General features: G+C 34.7%; 1 protein-coding gene across 6 annotated transcripts in view; it reads right to left on the reverse strand.

The window, feature by feature from the left end:
* CNOT2 (CCR4-NOT transcription complex subunit 2) overlaps positions 1 to 13,156 on the reverse strand; it is a 123,126-nt gene that overhangs the window by 27,471 nt on the left and 82,499 nt on the right. For 5 of the 6 annotated variants that reach the window (XM_059402474.1, XM_059402469.1, XM_059402470.1 and 2 more), the window contains one exon: positions 6,687 to 6,753. The exons of the other annotated variant lie outside the window; for it this stretch is intronic. In XM_059402474.1, the coding sequence (XP_059258457.1) occupies positions 6,687 to 6,753 (67 nt within the window). The remainder of the gene's footprint in view (positions 1 to 6,686; positions 6,754 to 13,156) is intronic. 6 annotated transcript variants of the gene reach the window in all.

The raw sequence follows: 13,156 nt of genomic DNA on the forward strand, positions 1-13,156 counted from the left end.
TCAAAGGATTTTGGAGATAGAAAAGTCTCCAGAGATCATCCAACTAAGTTACAGATAAAGAACATCAAGAATTAAGTTACTTGCCAAAAATCACAATGAAGAATAAAAATAACAATCCAATTTCTTAACTCTTATTTTCATCCTTTTTCTGACCAACTTACTTTCTACTTCTTATAGTAGTTGCTAACTTTTACATCACCTGCAGAACACTAATGTCTGGGTCCCACGCCTAGAAATTGTCACTCAGTCTGAATGCTGGCAATTCATGACTTAGAGAGATTTAAAAAAAACTCTCCAGGTGTTTTTAGGTATATAGCCAGAGTTGCGAACCACTGCCTATTAATATTATATTCAATCACAGTTTAGTCTTTTAAACTTCTCTGTCAGGACTAAAAAGATTCTTTTAATCTCTGGGGTTTTTGTTTGTTTGTCTCCCAGCTTTACTGAGATAGAACTGACATCTATTCCTAATTAATATTTTATTCACTCCAATATAAGCTCTTTTTATATACCACATATTTTACTTACACTCTTCCTCTTTTCTCTGGTCCTCTCTCCAAATTTGTCCCTGAACTTTTATTCATACCTGTCTCCTCACCTGGAATACATCCCCTTCTCTCACCCTATAGAAATACAGAAGAGTATCTTAAAAAAAAAAAAAAAAAAAAATCATGATGCAGTTTACACACAGCACATGTTTAGTGTGCTCTGATGAATATGGGAGAGACCACTAAGTCAGATGTGAAAGTAAAATGGATTCAGAATCAGAAAATTGTTTCCTGGAGGACACAGTATATGAATTAAATAATGAAAGAGACCTAGTCAGGTACTTGGTGGTGGTGATGAGGAGGGATCAGGAAACTCAAAATGTTGAAACAGCTGAGCCTTAAAATGGCAAGATAAAAGAAGAGAAGGACAAGTGATATGCCTGGAGGAGGAGTGGGTTTGCTTTTGAGTACTAAGGGATGTACGTGACAAGAAAGATACATGGATGAAGTTAACCAGCTTCAACATCTTCAACTAGGAAAAGCTGATGTTATGTTAGAACTGGCAGAGGGTACCTGCAAATGTTTGGCTAGATCTTTACAGAAACTGGCACTCTACCTATGGAACATCCATGTGAAGCTCCTAAGTATAGTTTGTACTCCTCAACCTAAGTTGCCATTACAGATTCATGTAACCCATTCATCAAGTAATGCAGATCTCAAACCTAAGAAATCCTGAGTCTCTCTCTTTCACATCCTCTATCACCATATAGTTTTAGCTCTATCTCTGAAATATCCCAAATCTGACCACTTCTTAACACCTCTACGTGCAGCCCACATCATCCTATTTTCTTGCCTGGACTACTGAAGCATTAGCCTAGTCTTGCTCTCTCTTATTATTTGTCCTAGTCCATTTGCTACAGAGCAAAGTGGTCTTTTAAAAATGAAACTGTAGGGGCACCTGGGTGGCTCAGTGGGTTAAGCCGCTGCCTTCGGCTCAGGTCATGATCTCAGAGTCCTGGGATCGAGTCCCACATCAGGCTCTCTGCTCAGCAGGGAGCCTGCTTCCTTATCTCTCTCTCTCTGGCTGCCTCTCCATCTACTTGTGATTTCTCTCTGTCAAATTAATAAATAAAATCTTAAAAAATAATAAATAAATAAATAAAATGAAATTGTATCTTAAAATCCTTCCCGTTAAACTTAGAGTAAACCTAAATTATTTACCAAATCATTACAAGACTCCATGATCTGACACCTGGTACTCCATTAACCTTGTGCTTTCTTTGTTCACTACACTAGCCCTTTCGCTCTTCCTATAATACATTCAGTTCTTTCTTGCTTTCTCATGAGTAAGCACTTTCCCATTTGCTGTTGTCTGTACCTAAAAACCTCTCTATCAGATCTTTCCAAAGATTTCCCTTTCTCGACACTGAAGTTTTCATTCAAATACCACCTCCTCATAAGATAGCTTCTTTGCTCAATCCCTTAATCTGACTTGATTTTTATAGTATTTACTAGAATCATCTTATTTACTTAGTTGTCTGCATGATTATTCTTTCTTCATTAAAATGTAAGCTCCACGAAAACAAGATCTTTGATATTTGCCATTCTCTTAGCTCTTGGAATAGTATTTCACTCATGGTAGAGATAGCTAACTAAATACTACCCCAATGCTCTGGTCAGTAGACCCTTGAAATCTGTGGATTTAAACATTTGCTGTTTCTACTATGTGCTAATGGCCCTCTAGGGTCATGATTCAGTAAGCAGTATGTAGGATCCAGGTTTCAAGAAACTTATGTTCTCATGTTAACATAGTTACACTTACTAGGTAATGTAATCCTGGCTCTACTACTTATTGCCTGTAAAACCTTGTGCAAATTCCTTAACCTCTTTCGGGATAGATGTGAAGATTAAATGAACTGATTCACATAAAATATTTAAATTAGCACCTGACACGCAGTAAATACATAATAATTATTAGTTTTGGGGAAGTGGTTGGGGTGGAACGTGAAACATGCCTATGCAAAAAAAAAAAAAAAAGAGTGAGTGAGTCAACAGGTGGTCCTAAAGGTGAAGGTGAAGATTACAGTCTAATGAACTAATGGTTTTCACCAGAAAATCACTGTTTTCTGATGGAAAACTGTATGCTATAGCTCTGTTCTTGACCTTGGAAAGTGGTAAAGATCTTGAGAAATGTCCCACAGTATTGTAAAGACTGTACTTCTTGAATGAAATCAATCAACAGCCTAGTAAGTTTCCCTTGCCTTGATAAACCAGACCACTCCCAAATCTACCCCATTCTGTGGGTGTTGTTCCCACTACTAGAACAACCTTATCCAGTCTCTTCAAGGCCAATGACAAACATGACTTCATCTGTAAATCCTTTCCTGATTATTCTCCAAGATACGTGATTACTCCCACCTCTGAAATGTCTAGAAAACTCTACTACTTCCTTTGCTCTGTAGGAAAATAACTTGTGTACTTATCTACATTACATGTAGGAACCATATCTTGCTCATCATGCATTCAAAAAACATTTCTGAGTGCCTGTCATGTACAGAATACTAAGGATACAAAAGCAAAGGAAGACATGCAATAAACAAATGCGGCAACGTAATAGCAGTATGTATTCTGTACAGGGATGGCAGAAAAGAGCCTCTACCACTATGCAGCATAATGCCATTATACGGCAGGCATTCAGTAAGTATCTATTAAACTCCTTTTTGAAGCTTTTCCTTACCACTTAGCTCACTGTGCTCTTCTCTCTAAACCCTAAGTCTGTCCAACCAATTCAGTATGATACCTTTCAACCTATGTATCAACACTGTAGACTGTTATTTAACATTTTATATATAAATGTCTTCACCTCCCAAACTAATACCATGTGCTTCTTGAGAGCAAGAACTCCCAGAATATTAATTCAAGTATCTGTTAAATGTTCCTATAATTTCTTGAAGCTACTAAAATCTGTCAATGGACTAACCACACTATCAGTAGCATCACTTCTGAATCACCCCACCTGTGCTCTGGTTCTCCACAAAACTCATTTCAGTGTTGTTAAAACAGGAGGCCAAATAAATGTTGCTAAGCATGAGAATATGCCACTGCTCTCAAGCTGGGAGTCCAGATCCCAGAAAGACAAGTTTCTTTCTTTCCCCAGCTAGATGACTTGGTCCTCTGAGAATTCAGGTACAAGTGCGTTATCATGGACTCATCGTTGACAGCTAGTTAACCTATGTGCCTATAAGACAGTAGGCACAGAGGAAGCACTCAGTAAATAGTAGTTGCCCTTTTCTCCAAAACTCTAACGCTCTAAATCCTGTTGGTAAGAAAGTAAAAGTGACCCCAACTTTATTACCACTTAATTTTAATGCACTGAATATCAAGGAGAGATTAAATTCCTGGTTCCTAATTAATTCCAATCTAGTACAAGCTTTGGGGAGCCAAGGGGGTCTTTAAACTTATAAGGTACATCTAAAATTTTATGCACACTTGCAAAGAAAACAAGTAGAAAACATCATGTAACTTGAATATAAGTTTTTGTTCAATGGCTTCTATAGCTATCATTTGGTGCACTGTATTCACATGAATGTCTAGATGAAAAATCAGTTACATACTAGGATACAATCAGACTATAAGGGGATCTGTAATCATACAAGCCCCTAGTGCAGCACTTTCTAGGCACCCTTATATATCACACAATTACTTCCACCCAAATCTGGCAAAATGTAGGTTTCAGCAGCTCTGTATCCATTCCAAGAGGAATGTCCTCCCTTGTTTAATCTCAGTGAGACTGTTCTGGAGGATACTTTTCCTTCCACCTCTAAACTCTGTAATTATCAGGAACACAAAACAGATAGTAGACCCCTATTTTAATGGTAAAAATTTCTACTGAACTTTGCCAATCTGAATACAGAGTTAATGGTAGTATTCAATACACTCGTGAAGCAAAAGAACATTCAGTTGTATCAAACCTAATGTACAATTACAATTTGTTGCCATAAGAATAGTATCACTAACCTCTCCCACCTGCTATTCCTTCAACCTCTCCATCCTTTATGACAGTTAGCTCCTCAAGATTTATCATTCTGACTAATTTATACTACTGAAACCCGGACCCTCAAGTCCCACAGGGTAGCTGGTGTTCTCTCTGACAAGGTGTATGTTCAGAGTACTCATCAGCTAACTGAGCTATTTGGCCCTAGGGTGTATCCTAACAGATAGGAGAGACTGGGAATCCAGCCTCTGTCTTTTTCATTAGTTGCAGTTTTCTACATCTGTACCCTGGAAAGGAGTAACTGTACCCTGACTTGACACATTTCAGTTCCAACTGACCTAAGGTTCAATTTTTCTGTAGACTAATACCTTCACTGTCAGTTAAAAGACTAAACTGCACATTGAAAATGCTGATTACAACTGCTGCAGGAATACAGTCATTTAATATACTAAATTCCAAAAGGAAATATCTGTCATATGTGATTTCTTTTTAAACTGAATACCTTAAAATACTTTTTCTGATGAAAATAACTTTGTTCATTTACTAAGCTTTGATATCCCTAATAACCAGCACAATCATTTTACACAAATTAAGAAGCTAATATCTAATGCCAATAAAATAACTATATTTCAAACTTAACCCATTCTGTATCTTAGCCCAATTACAATTTCACATTTGCAGGTTAAAAAATGACATCAGATTCTAGAAGTCTATACAGCTGATTATATTGTAAAATAATTGCCATCCTCCTTCACAAAATAACCTTAGCTTCTCAAATATAATTTTTCTCCATTCCATATCTATTTTTGGTTGCGATAAATTGTGGGCTTTAAAAAGAAAACAACGGAGGTTCTTTGCAGTTACTCTATAGAAATAAAGGGTAGCTTTAAAATAACTAGGTATTTTCATAATAAGGGTTGCCAGGAAGGTGAAAGTAGTAGGTTTCATACTAAAACACAGGCTAAATGAAGCAAATAACTAGCTAATAATATCCCCTCAACAATTAGGATAAACGTTTGTGAATAAATGAAGCAACACCTCTTTAACACAATATAAAGCTTTTAAAAAATGTTTTCCACTTAATTAGAGGAAAACTGCTAATATTTGTAACCAATTAATGAATTTTATTTACTAATTCTATGTTAACAAAATTGCACACCACAGCAAAAGGAGGAGGAAGAAAAAAGTAGATGAAATCTATATTTGTCTAACAAAGTAAGTTTCTTCCCCCTATTAAACTTCAAAATAAATCTAAAGAATGAAGTGGTCTGACAAACTATTCTGATACCTATCAAAACTTTATTTTATTATACTAGAAAAGGGTTCCAAATCAAATAACTGATTTTTATTTGAAGCTGGTTAAGATACTCAGTCATCAGATTGTTTTTTCCAGTTACTCTATGTCCTATAATCTTGGATGGGAATTTATATCCCTTTTAATACTCCACTTCTGTTAACAGATGAGAGATCAGCAGTCTCTGACATTAACAGAGATAATAAAATCTTATTAATATTTAACAGTTTGGAAAATTAATGGAAAAAACAGGAAGATTTTATAACTTAGTTTTATAAAAATTTTATGTGATAATAATAGCAAACATTTATTGAGCGCTTACTATGCGCCAGGCACTGTGCTAAGCGCTATAAAAGCATTACAGTACTTAAAAAGAAATAAAATCTTAAATGTAGAAAAAGCATTGAACTGTGAGTCAAAAACAAATATTCTATATCCAGATGAGCAAAACTAAAAGAAGAAATATTTGCTAAACAAAGAGCATTTTGCAGACTGTTAAGTAATGGTCCTTCATTAATAAAAAGGCCAAAACCCACAAATAAAACCACCCATTTAACTGACCAAACAAAAAAGTTTAAGTTCCTCTAACTGAAAACATAGAGGAGGTCTATTTTTTTATTTGTTTAGCAAATTCTTCAAAAACATTGTACTGCAAAAGAACATACAGAAACAAACGATGTAAAAGTAACTTCCAGTCTTTCCTATACCCAAATAATAACAAATTTTGAATTAGAAAATATCTGAAATAATGAGGTTTTCCTATGTTAAGTGAAATAAGAAAAACTGAAAATTAAAAATCTTTCCTTTTAAATCTTAGAACTGACCCAGAAGGGCAGCACTGGTTGTTCTTTATTTTGTAGCTATTTTTTTCCTTAAATAAAGCATCCCAGAATAAATACAAAATTCTTACTTTGTTGCCCGTATAAACTTGCCCCAAACTGAGACAGCTGACCTGATGTAGATGGTGATGCCAGCATCTAGAAACAAATTAATTATATTAGAGCATAAAGAAAGTACACAAAGCAATGCGTTTACATGTTATGAATCTGTACAACACATAGTATGTGAGAGCCAAACCACATTTCCTATTCTTCAAAAAAGATAAACATTACATAATAAATTCTGTGTTTCTTAAGAAAATATTACAATTGGATAAAATAAAAATGTACAAACAAAACTAATTTCTGATTACAAGGTTTCTTCTTTCAAGTTACTCTAAAGAAAACTATAGCAGCATCATTACTTCACTTAAAAAACAATACAAAAAAAATAGGCTAACAAAAACATGAAGACAGTATCTCAGAAAGTTAGCCTCTATAAATTTAAATGAGTCTAATTATTGATCTTTAGATGATATATTAAGCTAAATTCTAAATTCAGTTTATAAAAAGTTGAAAATAAAATTACCTGAATAGACGAGTTTTGATTTATAAAAATATTACCCAACATTTATATATACAAATAGTTTATGTATAAAATGGGTAGAAAAATCTAACAAAACATACAATCATATAATAAATGGAGAGATGACAAAATACCAAAGGACAAGTCAAAATTACTTACAAAAATATACAGACTTGGTATATAATGTATACTGTTAGTGTGACTTTCATGGACTTTTTAAAAAAATGTTTTATTTTATTTTTTATTTTTAAATATTTTATTTATTTATTTGACAGAGATCCAAGTAGGCAGAGAGGCAGAGAGACAGGCGGGGGGTGGGAGGGAGCGGCCAGGTTCCCTGCTAAGCAGAGCACCCAATGCGGAGCTTGACCCAAGGACCCTAAGATCATGACCTGATCTTAGGCAGGGGCAGGGGCTTAACCCACTGAGCCACCAAGGTGCCCCTTTCATGGACTTTTTTTTTTTTTTTTTTAAAGAATGAAAGGAGAGAGCACGAGAGGGAAGAGGTCAGAGGGAGAAGCAGACCCACTGCCGAGCAGGGAGCCTGATGCGGGACTAGATCCTGACCTCTAGATCATGACTCTAGATCATGACCGAAGGCAGTTGCTTAACCAACTGAGCCACCCAAGTGCCCTTTCATGGACTTCTTAACAGTGCCTTTCAATTTATTGCATCAGTACCTTTTTTCCTAATAGAATACACATTTTTTTTTTTGATGACATGTTATATTCATGGAACACGTTACCTATATTTTTTATTTCCTCAAAGACACTGGCACTGCAAGTGCAGTGCTACAGACAAAGTAGATACTTAAATTGAGTTAAACTAAAGCACATACATGCAAATACATGTTTAAGTACTCTCTTATATTAAGTAACCACCAAGACAATTTAACTAAAGACTTAGGCCATGTCATCAAAATTTTCATACCCTATAGATGAAAAGAATGAATTATGTACCTAATTATACTCTAAGGCACAATGAGGTAAATCATCTGAAGTATCACAATAATCTAAGTATCAAAATAATTCTAAACAAGGGTGAGGTAACTGAAATATTTTACAGAGCAGTAACATCTGATAAGGAATCTTCCAGGCTGAGAACATGCGGTGAATGTAGTGTGATAAAAGTTAGTGACATGATTAGAATACAAACAAAATAAGAAAAATTAGTGATTTCATAACAGGTAATTAGTGAGAGGAGATGAGGCATACACCGCTATGCACATGTGGACATACACAGAAGAATGAGAGAGAAAAAAGAGTATGCTGGGGCCAGATGTAAAGGGCAGATGACTACCAACTATGGCAATAAAAAGAAAAAAGCAGTATTAAGGAAAGAAGTGACCTGATCTGGCTGTGCTTTAGAGAGTTAATTCCAAAGCAAAACTGGATGGAAACAGGAAGATACTAAACCAGAACAGCAGAGGTGGAACTACAAAAGAGGGGCCTTCTGGGGGTAGAAGCAACAGTATTTCAAGACCTGCTGAAATGGCTGACGTATAGGGAAAAAGAGGAGGGTAAGAATCACCCGACAGGGAACTCTCAGGGGCCACTTTGGTTTCCAGTGAAGAATTGTGCTGACATTGACCATCGAAAAAACAGAAGGAGAAATATTCAAATGAGAGGTTTTCATGTCAAAATTCTAAGTTGTTGTTTTAAAAAACAGTGGTTCTAACAAATGATAGAAATCACTCTTCTGAGGTAGGGCCAAGTAACACTACTTTAAAACTAGCAGTATTTAAATAAAGTAACAAACTTTCTAAAGAAGCATCAAACCTTGTAAATATTCCTTTTCAAATACAGAGGGTACACAATCTAAACAATTAAACTAAAAGAATACACATTTAATGCCTGATCAAGTTCTTTTGTTAGGTACAATCATCATTACTGTTAACCACATAACTGGAAATATCTCAAGCACCTTAAGACTCATTTCCATTGCAAAAACAAGATCAAAGAAAATGTATAATATACAGTAAAGCTTTAGTTAGTGACAGAAGGCAAAAGGTTTATATAAAACACTTAAAATCATGATATTATTATTATTGTTAAGTTACAAAGAAAGTAAAACAGCAGTTTCTAAAAGAGACTGGCAAATGACTGTATGTTTTAGAATGATCCACAATGTGCAGATTTTAGAATGGACCACTTAAAATTTTAATTTTCTCAGAAATTTATGTTTACTGAATATGTAAGTCCAAAGAACAGATATTTTAGTCTACTTTCTCTCAAAGGTTATATATCTACAAGGAGTTACGAGTGTGCCAAGATAACAACCCTCTCAGCGCTAGGAAGCTAAGAGAGGGGGGCACAACACGAAGGTAGAGAGGGAGGGCATGGCTCCCTGGGCCAAGTACTGCTGATCAAGAGCAGCAGAGTGACCCATTTACCAGTGTGACATAATAACTACTATCATTTTCTCTATGTGTGAGAGTACATGAGAAGGTTAGTGAACAATACTTTAAAGGAATATGAAAGTAGTTTGTTAAACTTCAGAGTTTATAGCCTTCAAAGCATCCATGTAAAATAAGCATTAATCAGTTCTGCAAACGGATGTTAAAATGACTGCCTCAAAACATGTAAAAAATGCAAAATATATAATTTCTTATTAAACCAGTTCCTAATGGTATATAATTTTGAAACACTGAAAGCATGCTTCATGAAATATGTCAGTGCTAAAAATATATTTAACGCACAATGAAGGAATGTGAATGGGATATAAATGCTATTTGAGAGGGCAAAGAAAATGCACAAGAAATGTACCATGGCACAGCAATAACTACAGTGAACAGACAACAGAAAACTTACATATTTACATACTAAAAGTTAATATAAAGATTAATTTCTTAGAGAAATATCAAAGTCTTAGATCAAGAGACACATTACAGTAGGAATGCAATATAAGCTCAGTTTTGGAGTTAAAAAAAAAAAAAATCTAGGTCTGAATCCTGGTTCTGACACTTACCTATGGGAGAGCCAGGCCTCTGTTTCTTTCCTGTTAAGATGGAAAAAATACTACCTACCAAATAGAGCTGAAGTGAAGATTAAATGAAATAAGCTATAGCACATAGTATGTGCTCACTATATGGTAGCAGCCTCACTAACAACCTAATTTTCCTCCCAAAGGAGGACTTCTTTTAACAGCAGTCAAAGGGTCATTCAACCTCTGGGGAATTTACCGCATAGTATCCTACATTTATACTAATTTTTGTCTAAGAAACTAAAGAAAGAAATTCATCATCACAAATTTCAGGTAAAATAAGCAGAGCTTGTGATCGTAGATGGGGGAAATGGCAGAAAAGAATTAAATGTTACATAATTAGTAGAACGCTGAAACCACCAAGGATACTATGTTCCCATCATTTCAATTACACTCTTCCTCAGTTCTCAAGCAGTCTATAAAATAAACTGTAGTCAGACAACAACAAAAACCAAGAAGCAACTAGAAGAAACAGTAATGTGATTCATGATTCATGATGATTCCATGATGACCCAACAAAAAGCCCACTTACCCTTGGTTTACTACATAGAATGTTAAGAAAAGTTAGTAAGTTAGAAACTATTTAAAAAATTATTTCCACTGTTACTAGATACAACTCTGAAATCCATGACCAAAAAAAGTTTAAAATGTATATATATATATATATATTTGAAAACTTAATAAGCAAATATGGGTCCTGCCCTGAAACCATTAACACCACAAAGGTATCAATTATTCTGTGCTTTCTAATAGAGACCATTTCTCAATCATTCCCTCCAATAAATGTACCTTCAATCCTAAAACAGATTTTGGAAACATTAAAATCAGTCTAGTCAAGAAAGTATTTTCTCAATAACAAATTACTTCAAAATACAAGAAAGTTTGGTTAAATAAAAGTTCCCTGACCACAAAAGCAATTAAAAAATGAAGTTTTTAAATAACCTTTAAACAATTCATTGATCATATTACTTAAAGGTGTGGTAATAACATAATTCTAAATTCTGTTGTTAATCCAGAACAAAAATAACAAAGTATAACTTCGACTATAACATATATACAAACAGGGAGGGGGGAAAAAAAAACCCACAAAGGAAAAGAAGTTCTAAACCTAGGACAGAATCTGAAGAACATTTTAAAATTAAAAATAGTATGGTTTAAAAAATGAAACCACTCATCACAATGACATCTAACCGACACACAAAGAAAGACTATAAGAAGACAATACATTAAAAAGAACAAAAGAAAGGAGAAAAGAAGGCAGGAACAGTCAGATAAACAGCAAGTCATAGGACCTTGTACCTTATGAATCAGATAAAAATAAACTATGGGTTTAACTCAGTATTTCAAATAATTCTGATTAAAACATTAAGTTTTAAAAAGAGCATTTTAAAAAAGTGTACTACAAGCTGAAATAGTCAATGTAATTAATTCCTATTGAGCATTTAACATTCAAATTCAAAATATGACCATGAACATCTTTATATTATATTGTCTAAGTTTTAGGTTAGAGCTCAATATATAGCAAGGCATATGAATGAAGAAATGTTCACATTTTTAAAAGGTTTTCAGTACTCATTTCTAAACTGTTTTAGAAAGTCTGCATTAATTATAGTTCCCCAGCAATTGCTTCAATGACCTCTCAGAGAGCGGCTATTCTTCCATGAAAAAAGCACCTCCTGGGGCGCCTGGGTGGCTCAGAGTGTTAAAGCCTCTGCCTTAGGCTCAGGTCATGATCCCAGGATCCTGGGATCAAGTCTCGAATTGGGCTCTCTGCTCAGTGAAGAGCCTGCTTCCCTTCCTCTCTCTCTGCCTGCCTCTCTGCCTACTTGTGATCTCTGTCCGTCAAATAAATAAATAAAATCTTAAAAAAAAATAGGAAAAAAAGGCGCCTTTCTAGTATAACAGAAAGTATCATTTTCTAACTATGAATTTTTAGTTATTATTGAGATGAAACATTTTATGATTCTTTTTGTACATATATCACAATCTGATAGATCTTTTAAGTATATCGTTTTTTATAAAAAGGCTTTTGTCTTTAAATACGGAGCTTGAAGATTTTGTGAATGTCAATGAATTTCAAAGGTTTTTAGAAGATTCCCTTCAAACGATTTGACATTTAATTCCAGTATCTTTAGAGTATAGTCTGATTTACTTACATTTAACTCTATTAGGTTATCACGGTCATAAAAATCTCCACATTTATATACATTCATTTTTTAAAGATTTATTTATCTGACACAGAGAGAGCACAGCAGGTAGAGTGGCAGGCAGAGAGGGAGGAGAAGAAAGAAGCAGGATCCCTGTTAAGCAGAGAGCCTAATGCGGGAACCCTGAGCCAAAGGCAGACGCTTAACTGAGCCACCCAAGTGCCCCCATATTTTCTAATTTTAAAGGTGATTTTTTAGTTTTTTACGTAAATAATATCATCTACAAATAATCTTAACTGTTATATTTCAATATCAACTCCCTTCCCTCCCTTTAACAGATTCCCTATTTCCTGCACATTATTATATATAAGTTCTAAGAACATATCAGTAAACCAGACAGGCAAAGACCTTGCCCTTGTTAAACTTAAATCCTAGTGGAGTAGAGAGGATAATAAACAACTGATGAACACATACTTTTAGGTGAAGAGGTGTGATGACTGTAAAAATGCAAGAAAGAATTTAGAAGGATACAGTGGACGTAATATTCATAGTATATATGAGGCTACTTAGGAAAAGAAAGAAGGTTTCTTAGAGAAGGTATTTTAGCAGGTACATGGATATAATGAGAGAGAACCATGTGAAGATCTGAAAAACAAAGAGGAAAACTGTGCCAAGGTCTTCATGCAGAAAGGAATGTGAATTCAATGAACTGGAGCGTCAGCCAAGCCTGGACTCCCAAAATGCAGTTAAATACTAATCACGCCAAGGACAATAATGGTGAAAAAAAGTATCCTTATTTTATAACAGATCCGCATTATAAAATATTGGTTATTAATTGTCCTGAAAG

The sequence above is a fragment of the Mustela nigripes genome, chromosome 6 (genome assembly GCF_022355385.1).
Source record: "Mustela nigripes isolate SB6536 chromosome 6, MUSNIG.SB6536, whole genome shotgun sequence".
NCBI classification, from domain to species: domain Eukaryota; kingdom Metazoa; phylum Chordata; class Mammalia; order Carnivora; family Mustelidae; genus Mustela; species Mustela nigripes.